Here is a 24,898-nt window from a genome sequence, read left to right as displayed (position 1 = left end):
AAAAACTAATTCTAGGTGTAATATACCGACCTCCAGGCTTGGATCACGATAGAGGGAGACTTCTTTGGGACGAAATTGTTAGGGCTTCTGGACACAGTAACATAGTCATAGTAGGGGACTTTAACTTTAGTCAAATTGACTGGAATTCTTTGACAGGTAATCTAGAGTCCAGTGACTTTATGGAAACAGTTCAGGACTGTTTTCTGAAACAGAGCGTAACTGAGCCTACCAGGGGTAATAATTTGCTTGACCTAGTCTTGTCAAATAAGGAAACACTCGTGAATAATCTGGAGATCACTGAAGAGCTTGGCACAAGCGATCACAAATCCATCACTTTTAGCATTAATTGGGAATGCAAGAATAATGATAATACAGTAAAAATCCCTGATTTTCGTTCTGCCGATTATAATGGACTTAGGGAACATCTGTTTAATCTTGATTGGGGTTATCTAGCTAATGATTTTATTGACGATAATCATGCTTATGAATATGAAGGGATCTGCTGTTATGATTGTTTTCTTGATAATGTACACAGTGCCCAGAGTATATACATTCCCCAGAGAGAAATTAGGTCTAATTATAACGATCCCAAATGGGTTAACAGGAGGCTAAAGCATCTATTAGGGGAGAAAAGGGGAATTTATAGGCGCATCAGAAGAGGAGAGGTTAACCTTACTGACCAATATGTTCAGCTTAAAAGAGAAGTAAAAAAGGCGATTAGAAAGGCTAAACGTGACTATGAAATTAGAGTTGCTAATGAATCAAAGACTAATCCAAAGGGATTCTTTCAAGTGTATAGGACGAAGGTGAAGGAAAAAGTAGGACCTCTGAAAACTGGGAATGGACAGCTGACGGATAATGAACTGGAAATGTGTTCCTTATTTAATGACTATTTTTTGTCAGTTTTTACACAGGAAGATGTAAATGAGATTCCAGTAATTAACAATTATTTAGTTCCTGATGAATTTAAGTTAACTAATATTACTGTCACGAGGGACATGGTTATTAAACAGATAGACAAACTGAAACAAAATAAGTCCCCGGGACCCGATGAGTTGTTTTCAAGGGTACTTAAGGAATGCAAGATGGAGCTTAGTCAGCCATTAACGAGTGTATTCAATGCGTCCATCCTTACCGGTGTTGTGCCAGAGTTGTGGAAGATGGCTAATGTGGTTCCTATATTCAAATCAGGGGATAAGTCCACTCCTTCAAATTACCGTCCAATAAGCCTGACATCTATAGTGGGCAAGTTATTAGAATCAATTATAGCTGACATTATCAGAAGTCACCTTGAAGAGCATAACTTGATAAATGAATCTCAGCATGGATTCACGAGAGGTCGTTCCTGCCTGACAAACTTTCTGACGTTCTTCAATAGAACATTTGAGGCAGTTGACAGTGATAAGGAATATGATATTGTTTATTTGGATTTTAGTAAAGCCTTCGATAGAGTACCTCACAAGAGACTCTTAAGAAAAGTGGCAGCTCATGGTATAGGAGGTAAAATTCTAGCATGGATTGAGGCATGGCTTACCAATAGAAAGCAGAGAGTTACCATTAATGGAGTGAAATCTGAATGGGGATTAGTCACTAGTGGCGTTCCACAAGGATCAGTTTTAGGCCCTCTCTTGTTCATAATTTACATTAATGACCTTGATGAAGGGATTACGAGTGACATGAGTAAATTTGCTGATGATACAAAGATAGGCCGTATAATTCACTCTGAGGAGGATATCAATGAACTCCAGGACGATTTGGACAAATTAATGTCTTGGTCTGAAAAATGGCAGATGAACTTCAATGTGGATAAGTGTAAGGTACTTGCCCTTGGTAATGAAAATAACCCTCGAAGCTATAATCTAGGTGAAGTAGAGCTTGATCATACAGAATGTGAAAAAGACTTGGGAGTCATGGTAAGCAGAAATCTAAAGCCAAGACAGCAGTGCCTTAGTGTGCGCAACAAGGCCAACAGATTACTTGGATTTATCTCAAGAAGTATAAGTAACAGAAGTCCAAAAGTTATTTTACAGCTCTATACATCACTAGTGAGGCCTCATTTAGATTATGCTGCTCAGTTTTGGTCCCCTTACTACAGGATGGATATAAAGTAAAAGGACACAAGTGCAACTAATGAGACATTTTATTGTGGCAACGTTTCGCTCTCCAGGAGCTTTATCAAGCCATTACAAACAATACATGGACACAGAGGGTATATATAGGCTCAGTGTGAGGTGCAGTACTAGTGGTAGTGGTAGTAGTAGTAGTAGTAGTAGTAGTAGTAGTAGTAGTGACAAGTGTAGTAGTAGTAGTAATACAATATGGTAGAGCAATTAATTCGTACATGAGTAAAAGGATATAAAAGCTATTACTTGGGTAACATAAAAATAGGTTGGACAAATATAGACTGGATAGAGGCAGCCTGTTTCAGTGTTCACTCTCTGTTTCGAATACAATTAAACAAAACAACGGCAGCTTCACCATCTCTGAAGTCTTAGCAAGAATCCTCCTGAAAACAGTAAACCCTGCCATCACATAGTCTCTCCTGTTATACTACACAAAGCACATTACAGAGAGTGAACACTGAAACAGGCTGCCTCTATCCAGTCTATATTTGTCCAACCTATTTTTATGTTACCCAAGTAATAGCTTTTATATCCTTTTACTCATGTACGAATTAATTGCTCTACCATATTGTATTACTACTACTACTACTGAACATTAAAATGGTATAAAATACCGACAGGTTGTTAGGTAAGACACATATGCAACAGTTAGGTATCTTTATTTCGAAACGTTTCGCCTACACAGTAGGCTTCTTCAGTCGAGTACAGAAAAGTTGATAGAAGCAGAAGATACTTGAAGACGATGTAATCAGTCCATCACCCTTAAAGTTTTGAGGTGGTCAGTCCCTCAGTCTGGAGAAGAGCATTGTTCCGTTGTCTGAAACAATATTGTTTCAGACAACGGAACAATGCTCTTCTCCAGACTGAGGGACTGACCACCTCAAAACTTTAAGGGTGATGGACTGATTACATCGTCTTCAAGTATCTTCTGCTTCTATCAACTTTTCTGTACTCGACTGAAGAAGCCTACTGTGTAGGCGAAACGTTTCGAAATAAAGATACCTAACTGTTGCATATGTATTTTCGTATGTAGATGCCTTACGAATTTCGTCCCATAGAAGTTTACTGCACTCCCTATCAAGATTTGGGGCCCTGTAAATCACACCCAAAATTAGTTTTCCTCGGCCCTCGAGAAGCTGTAACCAAACAGATTCAGTGGCTGACGCTTCTACTTTTATATCTTGTCTAACACAACAATTTAAATTGTCTCTGACATACATCGCTACTCCACCACCCTTCCTGTTGACCCTGTCAGTGTGGAATAATTTACAGCCTTGTATGTGACATTCAGAGGGCATCTCTCTATCTTTCAGATTGAGCCAGGTCTCTGTTATAGCAATAATATTTATGTTTCCTGCACTTACAATTAATCTTAGCTCATCTATCTTATTTCTTACACTCCTGCTATTAGTATAGTAAACCTTAAGGGAGCTAGTCCCTTGCTGTCCTCTGCTGTCCCCCTTTGTTTGCTGACCTGATCTATTGTCTTTATTTATAACTTCATGCTGAATGCCTTTTATACATTTACTGTTTCCAACCCTAGTGTTGCAACCTGCTTGTTTCCCACACACACCCATACCTCTATCTTCTATCAGTTTAAAATCATAGGCATTTCACCAATGGCCTTCTCAATTGAGTTTGCAAGTGCTACCACCCCAGCCCCAGAGAGATGTACCCCATCCCTTGCATACATATCATGTTTGCCATAAAAGTTGTTCCAGTTGTCAATGAATGGGATTGCAAGTTCCTTGCAGTATCTGTCTAGCCAGCAATTTACATCAATTGCCCTAGACAACCATTCATTTCCTACTCCCCTTCTAGGCAAGATGCTACATATGATTGGGACCCCTCCCTTAGACTTAATGAAATCTATAGCTGACCTGTACTTACCTAGCAGCTCTTCTCTCCTACTCTTCCCAATATCATTTCCACCAGCACTGAGACAAATAATGGGCTTGTTCCCATTACCTGACATGATATTATCCAACCTGTTAACTATGTCCCCAACACCAGCTCCAGGGAAGCACACTCTATCTCTCATCTTCTTATTCCTATTACAAAAAGCACGGTCAATATATCTTACCTGAGAGTCACCAACCACAAGAATGCGCTTACCTCTGTTAGCAGGGGCAGTAGTACCCTTACCTTCACTGGCCACTGAAGTACATTCATCCTGAAGAACAGAGAAGCGATTTCCTACCTTCAGATCTTCACTCTTAACTTTCCTTACTCTGATGCGCCTCCCATTACTGTGAACCACTCACCACTTGTAGCAGGTGCTGGACTGCACCTCACTGCTGGTAGCCGTTGCTACCTCCCCACCTACAGCCTCCTCACAGTGAGAGACAGACTGCACCTCACTGCTAGAAGCCTCATTCCCCACAACTCCAGCCACCTCACACTCTCTCCCAGACCCATTGAGGTGGACCTTCAGCCTCCTAATCTCCTCCTGGAGAAGCAAGACCTCCTCCTTCAACTCTCCAACCTCAATTTTTAAAACACTGCAGAAGCAAGCCATGCTTTGTAACTGTACACGCTAATCCCCAAAGCAGGTCAGGGTCTGGGACCTCACGTGACGACTGACCATCTTGTCGGTATTGTGTACCATTCTTGCACAACCTGTCAGACACTGCAACATCATGGAATCTTGATTCTGAGGACATGTACATAACCTTCACGACTACGACAACTACTAGTACAACTAACCCATCTGTTTGGGTAGGACCTATTTCCACTGGGGAATCCCGCCTACCAGTGACTATGCCCTCTGCTACCCGTCCCATTTCCACCTGACGTTACTATATAAGCGTCAGGCGCCTTGCTTCTGCTTCAGAATCTCCACGACTATGGTGCTCTTCGCACCTACTGCTAGGTTGAGGGACTGATTACCTCATCTTCTGTACATAGTTCTCCTGTCTTCAAGTTATGTCCTGGAATCTGTATTGATAAAGCCACTGGATGGCGAAACGTCTACAATAAAGATACCCAGATGTTGCACATGTGTCTCAATTTCATCTTGTCGGTATTGTATACCATTCTTGCACAGTCTGATGAATATTTCACAATTATAATGCAATGTTGTTATTCACATCATAGAAGGGAAAACATTTGACTTAATCCTTAGAGACTCTAGACTGAGAGTGATACCAGAACCAAGGTCGAACAAGGATGATATGGTAGATTCCAAAGTGGTCTTGAACTAAATATGCAGCAGAGCAGGAATGCAATATAAAAATGGAGTGTATCCCTCTCAAAATATGTGAATCCGAGGAACGGTCTCACGAGAGTTAGCCAATCAGGTGCTCTAAGGATCGCATCCTCTCTTGCATCTTGTTGACGTTTAGAGAAAGAGTAAATGATGTCGAAGATGATGACATTACTGAGCAGATTAGTACCGAGCGACAACAAATCAGACTTTGATGATGAGCTGTTATAATTTTGCTATGAAAGTATGGTTGTAGAATACAAGGAGCAGATAAACTGTCATTTCGTGCATACTTATATTATTTCATACTTATATTGTTTTGTTGGGGGAAATTGATCAAATAAAGAGCGCCGAAGAGGCTGTCTTCCCTGTGGATTAGTTGACTTGACCAATAATGTGTATTCTGTGTACAGGTGGACATGCGGGCCGGGTGCCTCAACTCCAACGACTGTTTCATCGTGACGACGCCACTACTGACGTACGTGTGGTGCGGCAAGGGATCCACCGGTGACGAGCGGGAGATGGCTAAGACTCTGTCCTCCAAAAGGGGCGAGACTGTTATCGTTTCAGAGGGTGAGCAAGGGCGGTCGCTGTAGCAGATGTTGACAGAGGCAGTGAAAGGGACGAAGGTGACATAGGGTGACAGGGGCAGAGTCGGAAGTGGAAGACAAATATGGAGAGAAGAGGAAAAAAAGCAGAGGTGTTAATGTTAGCTCAATGGTAGAGCATTCTGTGCACAACCAACAGGACCAGGGGACTGATTCCCGAATTAGGCGAAACATATGGGTAAATCTTATACCTGATCACCTAACAGGTGAGCAGGTATAAGATTATAATAGCCAGTCTCTGCCACAGTCCAACTCATTAACTCAGCATTACACAATATTAATCTGGTAAATATTTTCTTTGTTATACCTTCCACAACTCACTCACCAGAAGAATGTTTATGACTTAAGTATGGAATGTAACAGGTCATGAAAAGGAGGACTTCTGGAAGGCGCTGGGAGGAAAGGAAGCATATGCCAGCTCGGCCAGACTAAGAGAGGAGATCCCCACCCATTTACCAAGACTCTTCCACTGTTCCAACGCCACTGGTGTCTTCAAAGGCAAGTTCTTTACTTATATAACCTAACATTTCGACAATTAAGATACCTAACTATTGCACGTGTCATGTTCATCGGTATGTACATTAAGTGAAATTCACAGTATCGTAAGAATACCAGTGGGGAACGATCCCGTGACCGCACACACTAATCACCAAAATCTTTCAAACCAGGATTGTGATGACTCCCGGGCTTTAAGGAAAAGAATTTTAATGCGTCTTATGGACAGTAAGTTTCGGCTTCGTATATGTAAATTTTGTAAAAAATATTGAAATCTGGATTTTGGGTTCCAAGTTATAACTTGTAAATTCCCATTGTGATTGGTTTCAAATCTTTAAAGCTATTTAATTGCATTAGAAACTTATACTGCAATCTGTACTATTCCTATTGCGTGCATCGAGGTAGAGGAAACTGGGCTTATCGGACACAAGAAAATATTACTTGGATCGCGCAGGGAAGAAACATATCACGTTAAAAGGTGATGTAGAGCCATAGTAGTCGCATGTCACAACCAGTTAGCCAGTCATTTTTAGAATTTATTTTGTACGTTCAGTGGGCTTGTGGTGACACCTCACGTCATCCTAATAAGTGCGTGACAACTCCATCACAGTTATGTACGTTCATAACAGTGTGAGCTCTCAGTATGTATAGACACAAATGTAAAATACAACTAATGATACCCTGAACCTCAGTGATGTCGGAAAATTCTTTGAAACATTATTTTGGTCAACAGCAATGGAATATCACAACCGACTGATGAGTCAGTCATCGCTAGAATTCCTGCTACCTGCCTTCTGTCTGCTACCTGCGTGTTGGGGACTCATGCCTACATAATTCCTGTCCCTCAAGGAAGGCATTTTCATTGTCTAATATTTCTTCATAACTCATATTTCTTAAATCTAGGAAAGCATTTTTTTAAGTTATTGCCCTGAGGGGCGAATTAATTAGGCAGCCACCATACGAAGAGTACATAATATCAACACAAATAGTTTATACTGGATTTCAGATCTATTCTTGACTTTTTCAGTATACAGTTATCACTACTATTACACAAATATTTGTGTATTGTTCCAGTCACGGTATTGTGCCTTTTTGTTAATCACTACTATTAAAATTGTAGTATCCACATCTACAGGTATCTTTACAATTACAGTATCCTTATGGAATTACTGTAATTGTATCCCCAGCTCGACTGACTTACCATCGTAAATGATGAATAGCTCAAGTGGTCGATGGGACGTAGTGTCTGGAAAATTGTTTTAAATCTGTTTTTTTTTTAAGATGCAAATACCATAATTTTGGTCAATATTTCTGTAAAAAAATCAGCATTAGTGCTCCTTCATGAATGTAATGTAATATCATACTATCTTTTGTATATCTGATAATTGTTTCAATCATTTTACCAAGTTCGGTTTGTAGGTGATGTTCAGTTCCTTATATATGACACCTAGTGAAAGATAAATATCAGTGTGTTCCTTGACACCGTCAATGATATACACAAATAACCTGCACATAGGAGAATGAAACTTGTGATGACCTTTTAGTCCGACTTGAAACTTTAGCTAGTTAATGGTCCAAGTCGGACCGAAACGTTGTCACAAGTTCATTCTTATATATGCGGGTTATTTGTGTATTGTTCCAGTCACGGTGTTGTGTCTGTCTTCTTTTCGTCATTAATATATCATCAAAGTACTGAAACTTGATTATTTTTCATTGTTGTCACATAGCATATTAAGGTATAGCTTAAAATAACACCAAAATCATTTAAATATTTGTCAATACTCATTGAATATAATTAATTTGAAGCTTTAAGTGTAGGTCTCGCACAGTGATAGTCAGGCTTCACACGAGGAAGAATTTGCAGATGGTGGACTGAAAACTGCGAACACATGCAACATCCACTTTAATTGTATTGAGTGGGGCTTTCAATTGTGAAGATGCAACATCAACTTTAATTATATTAAGTTAGTAGTTTTATTTTGAATATGTAATATATTTAAATGTAAAAAAATAGGCTTTTTATTGTGAAGATAAAACATACACTAGTAAGCTTTACTGTAAAGATATAATATAAATGTAATTAATAGGCTTGTTATTGTGAAGACGTAACAGTTTTTATATGAATTAAGTGAAGTAACAGATTTTACATGAATTAAGTGAAAATATTCGTTGACCCCCGAAACCTCCTCCAGGTATACTCCAGTTAATATACCAGGAGATTGCAAAGAGATGAAATACTTTTCAAAGCAATGCATGAGCAGGCACGTACTAAGTAATGGAAGATATACCCAGGAACGTTGTTGGCAGTATTTTGCTGGTATTATCGTACCATTTCAACTATTAAGTGTTTACTTTCTTACTTCACGGATCCTCTTAAGATATTTACAGCGATGATCATGTCCATAATCCATATAACACCCAGAACATTCAACTGCACAACGAACAAGTGAACATCATTTTTGCTTCCACCTCACAAGTGCTACAGTCAGCTACACAATGATTAACTCACAAATTGAAAATGACAGCTGAGCGAAGTTTAGGTCCGTCTTGAACCACATGTGGCGAGGGATAAAATGAAAGAACAGAAGTTTGGTCAAGGTATTGACGCTACTCTTTATATTATAAGACCTCTATATTTTTTATATAAGACATTTTTAAACCTAGCATATTATTATTACATTTGGTGACAACATTGTTACTGCAGCGGAGGAGGTGATCAACTTCTCTCAGGCTGACCTCTTGGAGGATGACCTGATGCTCCTGGACACCTGGGATACCATCTTCATCTGGATTGGTCAAAAGTCCAACAAGGTATGTATTGAAAAAATATTATTATTATTATTATTATTATTATTATTATTATTATTATTATTATTATTATTATGTGAGCAAATTACCTGCAGGAAGTTTCCAGGACATCACCCGAATTATTACTTTCAAGTAATTTGGGTGAGGTAAGTGAGACTTAGTCACAGTAGATCACAGAACTGCAACTCCTTCTACCGCCCACTTTTTCACCACTTTCACAAAAAACTAGACCTGACATTAAATTAATGATTATAAAATTAAAACTAGCTGCTCTGGTACATTGAAGTTTAGTGGACTGTATGAGATTAGGTTTGCTGGATACACAAATTATAATTGGTATTAACACTTACTATTTAATTGCTGGAAGACAATGCTGATGGAAGACACCCTAACCTAACCCCTGGCAGCTAGAATTTACGACGGCCAACGCAAAAACTACTGTACATTATGGATAGGCATGACTTAGCTGAGGGGTGCTCCTAGGAGAATTGTTGTCCTCAATTTTTCCGTCCTCCACACAATTCTTGAGGTCCCGCAATTTTTTTGTCCCACTTCTTCATCAGGGGACATTAACACAGGTTCCTATTATAAATTCAGACCTAAATACTTCATTAGACCTCAGAAAACGCAGAATTATTAGCAGAATTTCGACCAGTGCTCACATTAAATTCAATATGGCGTCCCTACTGGCTGTTCTACCCCCCCCCACTCGAAATTTCTCGAAGGGTCCAAACAGCATCATATTTTATTACACAATTATTGTATTATTCATTCATATGTTATACATTTAGGAAATTATGTAAAAAAAAAAATTCCACAGTATGTACCTGCAGATTATTGGCATTTGCTTCTTAACTAGGAGACAGATTTAACAAGGAAATTTCTGGATATTTCATGTTAAAACAATAAAACAAACAATAAACAATTTCATTTCTTTGCATAGGGTACAATGTGTGAATGCATATAAAGCGTGTTGATGGGTACAAAGAAAGCCACTAACATGCCGGGGCATTTCGGGCAGACTAACCCTAATGCTTACAGACTACTTAATACTAGAAATATAAAGAGTGATAAATTTTATTTATACATTGACTTCCTTATTACAACAGCGAGATAGCTAAGGAATTGTAATAATCAAATTTATAGTTGAGATGAAGTATATAAAATATAACTGTATTACAATTTAGCACAATTTTCAATAATGAAGTTGAAATAGTTTTAAGTTTGAAATAATTCTTAATTAATTGAGCAGTCGTGAATTATCTGGGATTTTTTTGAGTTGCTGCTTAAGTATAGCGTATGTATGGTTAATTTTGGGAGATGAGATGATTTCTAAATAGAGCCCTAAATTGATTTGTAGGCATGATCCGGCAGTGAATTTCGGATCTTCGGGCCCTTTATGTGTATATGGTTCATTCTCAGTATATAAAGCATCACAGTAAACGTGATGCCTGTGTAACATCAATTGACGTTTCGGTCCGATTTGGACCATTAACTAGGGTATGACTAATTGATGGTCAAAGTCGGACCGAAACGTGGTCATAAGTTTCATTCTCCAGTGTGCAGGTTATATGTGTATTGTTCTAGTCACGGTATTGTGATTTTATATTCTTTAATATCAGTTGGTTGGGATGATGCATGTCATCAAAGATACGTAAAGTTTGCCTTGTCTTGGGTGCTAACATATTTAAACTCAAGCCTGTGCACCAACATTGTAACTAACTCATTACCTTTGTGGTGCTGGTTCCTTCAAGGGACCTGCTTCCTCGAATCAAACCTGATTCCCTGCCATTCCCCAGGGGTTGTATAACGCTTGCGGGTTTATCATTTTCATATGAATATAATAATAATATTGATTGCTATTGTAATATTAAATACTAAACCTACGATAAAAATTAATTGTCGGTATTGTATATCATTCAAGTACAACTAAAGAAGTGATTCTCAACTTTTCCTCCATCATTAACCCCCTCGGCTTGATGTATTTCTCCATTTACCCCCTTCCATACAAAAAATTTATCGCCATCAAAAAGGGACAGAAAAACGAGGTTACAGACACATCATCACACATTCTTAGCATTCTCTCTCTCTCTCACTCTCTCTCTCTCTCTATCTCTCTCTCATATTTTACAAAATTAAATTTTATTGAATTATTATTCAATTATCGGGTACATCAGATATTTACCCCTTGCCATGTAATTTTTTACCCCCAAGGGGTAAATTTACCCCTGGTTGAGAATCACTGAACTAAAGCTATGTAGGTCGTACAGCCCAGAGCGTAATGAAAGCTTGATCATCCGTCTGCTAATCGCCAGACAGCGCATCTCCTGCAGTCAAATTTTTCATTAATATGCAGCTTGTTTGGATGAGAAACTTGTCTGTATTTCTTTCCAGTTATTTTATTAATTCCCATTCATGATTTAAGTATGCTGATTGGTCTAACAACAAATTGCTCACAATCATTTTGGTTAAACTCGGTCATTTGTTTCCTTGCTTGACCAAGCCTGGTTTGAAATAAGTTAAACATTTGAAGTGTTCTAAGATGTATGACACCTAGGAGTTACTTTTCACTTGCTTTACTGCTTTTGGCGTCGCCAGGTGGTACACTCTTAATCCATTACAACCTTCAGCATAAATAAATATCGCTCGGTTTCTAACGCATATTGGTCTGTGTTTGTGAACGATATTCGTGGCTAAATTTTCCTGACCAGTCAAGCCACTAAAAAAAGTGACTACCAAAACAGTTATGGTAGACGGGCAGCTGGCCCGAGTTTCTCGGTTCAAACCTCCTAGGATAGTGCCTTCACGTTGGTGAAGGGCTCCTGATTCAAGTGGCAGGAACTACTGTGTTCTTCCTCGAAGCTAACCAGATTACCTTATATTTCCAGGCATTGTATGACTATTATGGGTCCCTGAGTGCATAATAACAGATTAGCTCAAGTCAGCCGCAGCGTATGTCAAACTACTCTACAGGATATTAATCCCCTCTTACAAACCGCAACACTGTCCTTCACAACGAAATTCAGCATAATAACTTTGTGAAGAGTAGAAATAGAGCAGAGATTCGTGGGAAGTGTCAACTTAAGCAACAGAATCATGACAAAACAACTACACTTGCACCTCAACATAGAGCCTATGAATATAATATAAAAAAAGCTTTACAGAATGATAGCTTGGCAACCCCAACACAGAACCTTCTTTAATTATAACAAAGCGTCACTAACTACGAACTGCAAGAACATCCTCTGAGAACTCACGGGATGACACCAAAAAAAAAAAATTTTTTTTTTCATTTATGTTAAGGTAAAAATAATTTTGTACCAAAAGAACCTTAGAAAATTACCTAATCTTATTATAACAAGCGCAATTTAATTTAGCCTCATCCAACTAAATATATTTTAGATAAGTTTACAGTAATTTAATAATAAACAAACACAATGAAATATATTTTATTCGTTAGGTTCAGAATGATTTTTGCGAAAATATTACATACAGAAATTTTAGCTTGCTTTATTCGGCAAGAAGAGCGTTGTTATTTAAGCCAAAATTGCAAGTTTTATATATATATATATATATATATATATATATATATATATATATATATATATATATATATATATATATATATATATATATATATATATATATATATATATATGCAAAACAACCACTCTGAAAGAATAGAGAAAGGACCTGTCCAAGTTGGCTCGCCGCGCGTCACGTGTTTAACCGTTGTGGGATCTGATAGTAAGGTGCTGGCCGACCCCTTATATAGCTTCCTTGGATGCTTCACTTTCATAGTTCCTTGATAATGTGAGTAGTCACGAAAGCGCTTGGAATTTCTCTATTCTTTCAGAGTGGTTGTTTTGCATATTCTGAAATCACCTGTTTACTGTGATCTTATTGCATATATATATATATATATGTATGTGTATATATATATATATATATATATATATATATATATATATATATATATATATATATATATATATATATATATACACACACAAAACAACCACTGTGAAAGAATAGAGAAATTCCAAGTGCATTCGTGACTACTCACGAATGTTCCTTGATAATGTGAGTAGTCACGAATGCGCTTGGAATTTCTCTATTCTTTCACAGTGGCTGTTTTGCATATTCTGAAATCACCTGTTTACTGTGATCTTATTGCATATATATATATATATATATATATATATATATATATATATATATATAGAGAGAGAGAGAGAGAGAGAGAGAGAGAGAGAGAGAGAGAGAGAGAGAGAGAGAGAGAGAGAGAGAGAGAGAGAGAGAGAGAGAGAGAGAGAGAGGGAGAGGGAGAGAGAGGGAGAGAGAGGGAGAGAGAGGGAGAGAGGGAGAGAGAGAGAGAGAGAGAGAGAGAGAGAGAGAGAGAGAGAGAGAGAGGGAGAGGGAGAGGGAGAGGGAGAGGGAGAGGGAGAGAGAGGGAGAGAGAGGGAGAGAGAGAGAGAGAGAGAGAGAGAGAGAGAGAGAGAGAGAGAGAGAGAGAGACAGACAGACAGACAGACAGACAGACAGAGAAAGAAAGAGCCAGAAACTAACACTTCGAAGTTGACAACCCACCCATAGTCTAACACTGCAGGCTAAAATTTACTAGTAGTCGTTCCCATTATTTACGATCATAACTAAATGACCTAAAGTAACGATGATGGGTCCCTTCCTGACAGCTGATGGAGGACCACATTCATCACGAGATATAAACCTTCAAGAATGCTGTCTTGATGACGGTGAAGAGAGGTCTTTTTGGCAGAGGAATTAGCGGTCACTTGCAGTAGCATTCATAGCCTATCCCAGTTAAAGCTGTATAGAAACAGTCGACCTCAACACCATAGAGGTCACACAACACAATCGATGTTGCCTGGGATCCCTCATTTCCTAATGATGTTCAGTTCAACACTCAAGTAGATGAGGAGAACGACAGACAGTAACATCCTCTAACCTGTGAAGGCAGCCAACACCTGCCAAAGCAAGAATACTGGAAACTAACGTCACGCAAAATCATGTTGGCAACAAATTTCATTCCGTTTTTTTGGGGCTATACACTACATCTATCACCTTCACTTTACATTACATCTATCACCCTTACTTTACACTACATCTATCACCGTCACTTTACACTACATCTGTCACCCTCACCTTACATCTATCACCCTCAATTTACATCTATCACCCTAACTTTACATGTCACCCTCACTACGTCTTTCACCCACAGTATACACTATATCTTTCAACACTATACACCATGTCACCTTTACTATTCACTGTATATGTCACCACTATACATTATACACTACCAAAGTCAGCATCACTATTTGCAACATCCATCACCATCACTATACAGCACATTTATCACCCTCACTGTACCCAACACCTATCACTATACACTACATCTGTCATCACTATACATCATTATAAACTACCAAAGTCAACATCACTCTTCACTACATCTTTCACCATCATTATACACTACATCTTTCACCTCGCTATACTCTACATCTATTGCCATCTTTATACACTACATATATCACCATCACTATATACTACATATTTCACCATCACTATACACTTCATATATCACCATCACTATTCACTACATATGTCACCATCCACTACATATATCACCATCACTATTCACTACATATGTCACAATCCACTACATATATCACCATCACTTTACATATATCACCATCACTTTACATATATCACCATCACTATACACTACATATGTCAACATCACTATACACTACATATATCAACATCACTATACACTTCATATATCACCATCACTATACACTTCATATATCACCATCACTATACACTACATATATCACCATCACTATACACTTCATATATCAACATCACTATACACTACATTTAACATCACTATTACATCTATCACCATAAATATACACTTCATCTATAACCATCATTATGAATTACATTTATCACCAGTAGACCCCTGGCTGTCTGCAAGAGGCAGCTGAACGGGCACCTAAAGTCAGTGCCTGACCAGTCGGGCTGTGGTTCGTGCGTTGGTTTGCCTGCGACCTACAGCAACAGGCGGGCTGATCAGGCCCTGATCCACCGCGAGGCTTGGTCATGGACTGGACCGCGGGGGCGTTGACCCCCGGAATATCCTCCAGGTATGCTTCATGTAAACATCTGCCAATATAAGCATGTTGGTAACCATCAGTTGTCAGCACAAACTTGTTGGTAATCAACATCTACCAGCATAAACCTTTTAGCAACGAACAACTGTCAAATAAGTCATATGGTAACTAACTTCCGCCAGAGACAGTCATAACGTTACTCTTTTCAAACAAACCAAAAAAAAAAACAGATGGGGAAAAAAGGAGAGATGCACAAACACACAAATTTTTACACATTCCATATCCTGTCGTTAACCTTCCCTGCATATCCTTACTAGTCCCATGATCACTCCTTGCCCTGTTACTCAACACTGATATTTTTTTCATCTAACATCATTAAATACACAACATTGTACGGATGCCTTTTACTCCACCCGTTCGGTGATTTGTTTGCAATCATGTTATAACGATTTCGTGAGTTAAAGTGAACATAGCGGGGATTTAAGGGAAACCTGCCCATACGTTTCGCTGGTCTGACTGGAACTCGCGACCTTTTAGTGGTGAACTTACTCGGCATCCCTTCAGCATGGTAGCGGGAAGATCGGGGGGACTGAGAGAACAGGAAATGTTGACCTGACCTCTGACCAGTGAGGACGAGAACCACCCATGCATTACCCGGGGCGACCTTAGCCCTGCTCTTCAATGTTTACCCTTGTGAGGTGCCGCTCCTCCCTCAGCCTCTGTCAGCTTGTTCTAGTTTCTTCGATATTAATTGATTTATGCAGATTCTACTGCTCCCAAAAGATACCTAAAATTCTAGGCAAAAGAAAATACTTCATAACTGGTAAAAATGTATATCGTAATTGTTAAAACCCCTTTAGAGCCTTAACGTTAGGTATTTTCATATATATTATTGTGCCCACGAACAAGTGGTATTTGATCAATAACAACACTGCGACTAGCCAAGGACTCGAACCCATGCTGCTTTGGCCTGCCTCTTGGGAGCAGAATAAAATTAGCCTAGAGTCACCTACACCAACGTATGTCCTTGGGTAGCGAGTACAACATTCAGTTCTGCTGGGTGCGTTACTCTTAAGGATTGTTTGGTCCCGTGGGTAAAGGCGTCATGAGTTTTCGCCTACCAAGAGGCAGGCCAAAGTAGCATGGGTTCGAGTCCTTGGCTAGTCGCAGTGTTGTTATATATATATATATATATATATATATATATATATAGTTAATCTTGCCATATAGGACAAGTGAAAATTTGTGTATGCAATAATTTCGCCAAAATCATTCTGAACCTAACGAAAAAAATATGTATCACTGTGTTTGTTTAGTATTAAATTACTGTAAACAAATCTAAAATAAATTTAGTTGGGTTAGGCTAAAATAAATTGCTCTTGTTATAATAAGGTTAGGTAAGTTTTCTAAGATTCTTTTGGTGCAAAATTAAAAATTCTTACATTAACATTAATGAAAAAAATATATCTTTAAACGTATAAAAGAAAATTTCTGAAAAGACTTAATTTTAAATGAGTTCTTACTAATTGACCAGTTTACATATTCGGCACGACACACACACACACACACACACACACACACACACACACACACACACACACACACACACACACACACACACACACACACACACACACACACACACACACACATATATATATATATATATATATATATATATATATATATATATATATATATATATATATATATAATATCCCAAACAGAATGAGGTCGAAATTAGTCTCTGAGGCTCCACGACCACGTATGTTCTCGCATCAGGGAAACGCGCTTAAGTTGCAACATGCTCTACTTGCCTTTCACGTACACCCTCAACCCTTCTTGCACATTCCCTCCCACTAACCTTCCCTGCCCATTATTGCACCCTCCCATTAACTTTCCTTGCCCATTATGGGGCCTACCCGCTAACATTCCCTTCCCACAAAGTCTATGGCCTGCTCACCCATTAATTCTAAGACCCACTAGCACTGAATGTTATAAATCATTACATTAAATACTTTCAGTTTAAAAATATTCGATTGTTATCAAATGTATTTGCATTTTGTTTACGTTGTTCCAGTGTGACTAATGTATAATGAACCAAGTTGGCAGAAATGTAAATAGATTAAATACCATTGATAGTGTTCAGTGTCACTGCAAGCAAGTAACGCTATTTGTATTTTACACAAGTTATTACATCAGCTGGATTTTTAGAGTAAATGGGAAATTTCTTAAACAATACGGACATCAATAATAGTCCTGTGAGTGTTCCCTGCATTTGTCAGCCCAGCAACCCCTGGTGGTTTAGCGCTTTCCCATGGGTAAAAGAATAATAATTCCCAGGGTAACAGAACCCCTGCTCATACTTGCCGTCCCCAGTCCTCTCTCTCCCACCCAACAACCTCAGTTTACACAAGAATGAATATTCCATGAAATATCTAAGGTGTTGCAACCCATTCTCATTTTATAACGTCAGTGGTTAATGTTGTACTCAACGTCAGCCACTTCAAATTTCCTATTTTTGTCCAAAGTGTATTTTCTTGATTTTAAGCTGTATTAAGTTAATTTAGGTTAGGCCACATAAACTTATAAAATCGTATTGATAACCAAAAATTAGTAAAATACTCCATGATACTTTTGGAAACGAAGTGGCCAAGAAAAAATAGAAAATATGGAATGATTAACGTTCATCATTCTTGGTGCAAGAATGAGCAGTGCATGTAACCCGCTAACATTCACTACCCACTAACCTGGCGTGCGTGCATGCCACAGGAGGAGCAGAGGGCTGCGGACTCCATGACCATTGAGTATTTGAGAACAGACCCAGCTGGCCGCGGCAAGGACACCACCATCATCAAAATCAAACAGGGGTTCGAGCCACCCAATTTTACAGGATTTTTCGGCATATGGGACAACGACCTCTGGAACGTAAGTTATAAAAAAAATCTTCAGTTTCACCATACAATATAAAAAAATAGTTTAATAAGTGAAAATAATGAGAACACTCTTATAACCATACAACATAAAGAAGAATTTAGTTGAGATAATATAAACCCTCTTGTTTTCAGATTTTGAGCCTGACTTTGCAGCTGTTGTGTCTTAAACGAGCAGTCTTCCTTCTTGAAAACATTCACTGATTCATTGTTTGGAAGGGGGATAACTCAAATGCAAACACCTATTACCTAACTCTTCTTATGTAACGTCTCGTATATCTAAACCTTATGAACTTGAACTAGGCTGTTATATTTTAAATTATATTGCTCCATACAAGCTTCTAATTAATGTGTCTTCTGAAAGGCATCATAGTCTGAAGATTATCTTTCGCGATTGTCAGTTATGTTGTGTTTTGCTCTCTTAACACTGGCGTGCAGACGTTATTGTTCTTGATAACAGTAGAAGGATTGAAATAATTCTGGTTGTCATCAGTAGTGGTGAAAGGAAATGTTCCATAACATATAACTTGATACAACTATACTCAGCAAAACATTACCCTGATGAAAGATTGTTCTGGAACGTGTCTTTTCGTCATACTTAAGGTCCATTAATTTAGGTCCAACTAACCCCCCCTTCGCCAAATCCTGTAAATCTCGCCGCCCTCTCTCCCTCTACCCCATGTTCTATATATATATATATATATATATATATATATATATATATATATATATATATATATATATATATATATATATACATGTATATATTATCTCAACTTTCCCTACCCATCCTCCTAAATTTATAGATCTATCTGCCTCCCCCTGTGTTCAAATTTGGTAATTCTCTGAGTCTCTCCTAGTTGATATTCTTCCCCACTTCCCTTCACCGCCCTTGTGGTTTAGCGCTCCTTTTTTATAATAATAATAATAATAATCATCCAGTAAACCTCAGAAATCATCGGTACCATAATCAGTAGATCACTCTGCTTGCCTTGTTCATATTATTTCTACCCGTCTTTGCTGAACCTGGCAAATCTTTTCTCTCATAATAAAAATAATGTTTATGTGAAACACTAAACCCGTGTTGGTCATTCAGCGCAAGGAGTGGTGAGGCTTGATCCTCCGTCCACTAATAGTGAGACGAACGCTGTACTCGAGAAACCTTCCAGACTGAATCCCATTTCATAGGCGCTGTATGTTCCCTAAGGGTTGAGCGTTTTTATTTGAATAAAATAAATTATCTTCTCCCCTTCCCCTCTGCCACGATGTACTGTGGCTTGGTTGGCAATGCTCTCGTCCCACACACTAAGTGTCCGTGGTTCGATCCCCGCACAGGTGGAAATGCTGGGCGTGTTTCCTTATACCTGCTGCCCCTGTCCACCTAGCAGCAAGTAGGTACCTGGGTGTTAATCGATTGTTATAGATCGTAACCTGAGGGACAAGATTAATGGACCCCAGTCGAAATAAGAGTCCTCGATGACGCATGACTTTATTGGGTTATCTTGGGTGGCTAACCCTCCAGGACGAAAATCCAAACAAATTTTTTCTTTATCTTAACCTGATAGATTTTACCAAGCTGGCAACTCTTTCCTGATAATGGGATCTTCATCACAAAAACATGTTGCTACACATGCTCTCCTCCATTTACTCCCCACCCTTCAAATCTGAGCCTCACACAGTGAAATTTAATTGTTTCACTCATCCAGTTGTTACCCATTTAAGATCTAGCTCCCGAGTCATGTAGCTAGAGACAACTTTCTGGAGGAGGAATCGCCAATAGAATTCCACAAACATTAATTTGTGTCTAGGGGTATAGTTTGGTCTGTGATTTCACACTAGGAATATCTATGTCTCTCATCAGGAGAAGGGGTAGACAGTACATTCCTTTTCATAGAACTCTTCTACCAGAGAGTCATTACATGAGCTATTTTCATGTCTACCTGGTGTACCCTATTTCTCACTCATCTACATCAGAGCAACTCATCAGAGCAACATAGTCGCCAGTTATCACTAAATAGTCCGGTATTCGCAGACTGATTTGTTAAACTCAGTCGAATGGTACCATAGATACATAACTGTGTTTGACATGCCATGACTCTATATTTGTGTTGGTTGATCTTCAAGGTAACACGACATCTACCACATATCATGAATGTATCTTTTTGTTGGTTGGTCTTCAGGATAACATGACATCTACCACATACCATGAATGTAATTTTGTGTTGTTGGTTTTCAAGATAATATGACATCTACCACATATCGTGACTGTACCTTTATGTTGGTTAGTCAAGATAACATGACATCTACCACATACCATGACTGTATCTTTATGTTGGTTGGTCTTCAGGATAACATGACGTACGCAGATATCTGCGAGCGGCTGGAGGAGGCATGCCCAGGAGCCACCGTGCTTGTCACCTCATCCTCGTCCAGTGGGACTTCAGGCAGACGAACCTACCCTCTGGCTACTCTCCGGGAGAAGGACCCAGAAAAGTTGCCACCCGAAGTGGATCCCGTTCATAAAGAGGTGAGGTTTGGAGTCCCGTCCATCATGACAAAAAATATTTAATTATTATTGCGAAATCGGCTAGTTTATTATGCGCCCAATGCTTAACCTGTGAGCGATGGAGCAGAAAGACCAGTTCTCAGACCCAGTTGGATAAATAGTTATATCTTTTCATACTCTGGCTTAAGTGCCGTAAACACATTTCATTAAAAAGGTAAATCCCATAGAGACTGATAATAAAACCCGGAATGGACGAGATCTATATCTGTTTTGGTTTCAATAAGAGCCTCATCTTCTGAAGAGGGTCTCCAACAGAGACCGAAATACAGATCTCTTCCATTCCATGTTTTATTTTTTGTCCCTGTGGCATTTACCTTTCTATATCTCATATGTTTGACACCTGCATGCAAACTGAACTGTCAAAAATATTTATTATTTATTTTTAGTCTAGCAGTGACCATATATTTTATTATAGTAATCATGTTACTTCCCCTCATACACGTTACACACGATATATTTCATTGTGATGGATAATGCATCTGTTATGTCCTGTCTGTATTCTTCGACCTAACACTTATTTGTCGGGTCTTTTCCCAAAGCTTATAAAATGTGTGACAGCTCAAAATTATATTCAGTATTCTCAATGTTTTCTAGTTTAGCTAAATTATTAACTCGATTATGTTCTGGAGGCCTGTATACTATATTAGAGGAAATCGTTAAGTGTAGCTTGAATCCTTTTATCAATAATTCGTTTATATTTGTATATGGGTTCAAAAATAATCACGTTACATTCAGATTTTTGCTTATTTAGAGCAAGTAATGAGGATAAGGAGTCACATAATTCGTACATTAAAACAACAAAATATTTATTTTTTTGTAGCTGTAGTTATTAATTGCCGTAGCATAATGAGATTAGAAGAAAGTGTATGGAAAAAAAAAGAAAAAAAAACTAGACAGAAAAATCAAATAAGGGCAAACAGAAAACTGACCATTTGGTCGTCAGAGATCCTCATTGTGGGAGATCTTCGACTGTGGCCGAAATAACACAGCTCTTCTTTGCTGTCTAGGTGGTTCTTTTTCATCGGTTATTGTTTATGGCACCTAGTCCAAGATATAAAATATATACGATTTTATACGAACTTGTGGTTGGCAGGACTTCCTGAGTGACGGAGACTTCAAGACAGTGTTTGGGGTCGACCGAAACGAGTTCGAATCTATTCCGCAGTGGAAGAAAAACAATCTGAAGAAGAAAGCTGGACTGTTCTAAACACTGACGTAACTAACACCACTGGGATGATGCAAGATGGAGAAGAAACGTCTGCCTTGCATTGTGAACGGTATAAGTCAAAATTATGCACAAAATAAGTTTCAGGAAACACAATAACAGTTATATATATATATATATATATATATATATATATATATATATATATATATATATATATATATATATATATATATATATATATATATATATATATACATGTATATGTATGTATATATGTATATATATGTATATATTCTCTCACTATTTCAGTGCATGTTATAAACCTGCGAAGTAAATTTAAAAGTATACTCACTATGCACTGACCGTAATCACTACTTCAAAACAAAAACATCATGCATAATTCCACGCGAATGATTCGTTAGAATTTATACACAAGACAGTATTGTTTAAGAAATGAGCAGTGGAAGACGTCCAGGATAAGACTAGACTTGTTGCTGTCAAGGACTCAGCTCACGTTCATTCATACAATGTTCATTATAGACCATCATCAGAGTATTTTTCCTGGTAAATTGACGACATCAAATTAGGCCACTAGCGTAATACAACTCACTGTCCTTTATCCTGTAATATCACAAGATTGTATATTTAATATGTTTTCGAATGGCTTTGTTGACTATGGCCATGATTTCAAATCTTGTTTCTTGAACTGAAGAAGTATGATGAAGCTTTGTATTAAAAATATTATTGATATGCTGTATTTGTATTCCGGAAATTGAGGTCACATATTATAATACTAATAACTAAAAATTATTTTCATTTTAAGAAAACGAGACCCAAGTCATGGATGCTTCACTGGCTTGTCCAAGTATAAAAGAGACTGAATAGGCAATTTTAGTAGAGTCCCCCCAACCCGCCTTCAAGTGTTCCATCTTCAAGTACTCATTCAAAAGTGAAATCTTTTCTTTAAGTTCTTGCTGTGTCATTAGTGATATGCCACTTAATACTGTAGTAGTGTCATTTCTGTTGGTCGTACTCCACGTTTTTTTTTTTTCATTTAAATTTGATATGGGACAACAAGACTGGAGTGAGCCGACCACTAGGGAAGGATCGGTAGCATCCCGTTTCGTCTATCCCATTTAGTCTACTTTCTATTTGGTCTACTTATTATCACTTCTAAAAATGGCTGTCAGATTTGGTTAAGTTAGGTTAGAGTATTCGACAGCTGAGCATCTAAGACTTTATACCTCATCATGACCATTTTTACATTATAGCGTGTAAAACAACTTTCAGAGATCGTTAGTTGATAGTATACACAACGGGATTGTATGACATTTTCAGAGGAGATATCATTTGATTTCAGGTGTAGATGAAATTGAAATTTGGCAGTAGACAATATGGAAGTGGCCCGAACGAGCATAAGCGGGTTCAGGCTCCTTGTGGTCCTAAACTTAATTGGAAATCTTTTTCCAGAGACCCCTCTGTATATGTCATGTTGCGTTTACTTTATGTTTGTGATTCATGTTATGATCACGAAGAATGGTGTAAATAAAATGATAACCAAATATATTCGCATATTTTTTTATTTTGTCCCAGATTTTTCTAAGAAACCAATTCTCTGTTTTAAAGTTTGCCTATACAGAAAGTGAGCTTGTCAAGTGACAGAACTGTTATCAAGACAAAGGAAAGTGATACTTAAAACTTGTATACCTTTGAGTCTATTTTTGGCAGTGGCAAAAATGTGAGAGTTCCAGTAAGTCAGAAGTAACCAGAAGACCCGAAATATATATAGAGGATCGAGGCTTCCGAGTAGAGGATTGAATCTCTATTTTTGATTGAGGCTCCAAAATAGAGGACCGCGCAAATATAGACGTTAGGCTCCGGAATACAGGATTAAGGCTTAAGATAAGTTTTCTTTTATAAGTGAAGCTGTTAACTAACAAGAAATTTTAATAATATGATTGTTTAGTAGAAACGTTACATACCACTTTTTTGAGAAGAATGTATTTTATAGCCGTGCGCCTTATAATGATTGTACTGGGATCAAATGTAGCATATACCCAGTATGTCCAGCTTGAAGCAGACTGTGCAAGACTGCGCATTAATGTGACCTGAGCAAATTATCCTCCAGCCTCACCCTGCCCATCTGATCATACGTACATAGTCCTGCGTCTTTCCCATATCCTCCTTCCCACGCATTGTTGCACATCTGTCCCTCGTCCCCCCCCCCCCCTACACACGCGCGCGCCCTACAAGTTAACAGAAGTAAGGCAGGAAGAAAAAGGATGGGTAAATTGCGTCTTTGACTGTAATAAGGCTTTTGATACAATAACGCACAAGAAACTGGAACAAAAGCTAAAGGGGCAAGTAGGAATAACAGGGAACGTACTACAACGAATCAAAGTATACCTGATAGGAAACAACGAGTGATTGTCCGTGAAGAGGTGTCAAAATATATGCATGTGACGAGTGGTGTTCCACAAAGATCAGTTCTAGGGCCAGTGCTGTTTCTTGTGTACGTGAATGACGATGAAAGGGATAGTCAGATGCATTCCTGTTCGCAGAGTATGTGAAACTAATTGAAGAGAATACAAACAGACGTGGCCAGGAAAGGCTGCAAATGTATCTGGACAGGTTACAGGTCTAGTATGACAAGTGGCTTCTGGAGTTTAAGCCCACCAAATAAAATGTTATGAAATTTGGGGAATGGCAAAGACCGTAGACAAAGTACAAGCTCGGGGAGGAAGCAAAGGCTGCAAATCTCATACGTGGAGAAGGACCTTGGAGTGATTATTGTACCGAACATATCGGTACAATAATCACTAAGATTAGCTGTTAGACGTCTAAAGTCAGGAGTC

General features: G+C 38.3%; 1 protein-coding gene across 2 annotated transcripts in view; it reads left to right on the top strand.

Annotated features, from left to right (window-relative positions):
• Window positions 1-23,609, top strand: part of LOC128691192 (villin-1) — a 165,975-nt gene extending 142,366 nt beyond the window's left edge. For both annotated transcript variants that reach the window (XM_053780050.2, XM_053780051.2), the window contains 6 exons: window positions 5,742-5,901; window positions 6,300-6,434; window positions 9,136-9,242; window positions 18,149-18,304; window positions 20,657-20,836; window positions 21,969-23,609. In XM_053780050.2, the coding sequence (XP_053636025.2) occupies window positions 5,742-5,901; window positions 6,300-6,434; window positions 9,136-9,242; window positions 18,149-18,304; window positions 20,657-20,836; window positions 21,969-22,082 (852 nt within the window). In that variant the 3' untranslated portion in view covers window positions 22,083-23,609. The remainder of the gene's footprint in view (window positions 1-5,741; window positions 5,902-6,299; window positions 6,435-9,135; window positions 9,243-18,148; window positions 18,305-20,656; window positions 20,837-21,968) is intronic.
• Window positions 23,610-24,898: the final 1,289 nt, after the last annotated feature.

The sequence above is a fragment of the Cherax quadricarinatus genome, chromosome 27 (genome assembly GCF_038502225.1).
Source record: "Cherax quadricarinatus isolate ZL_2023a chromosome 27, ASM3850222v1, whole genome shotgun sequence".
NCBI classification, from domain to species: Eukaryota; Metazoa; Arthropoda; class Malacostraca; order Decapoda; family Parastacidae; genus Cherax; species Cherax quadricarinatus.
This window is presented reverse-complemented; position numbering and strand designations above follow the sequence as displayed.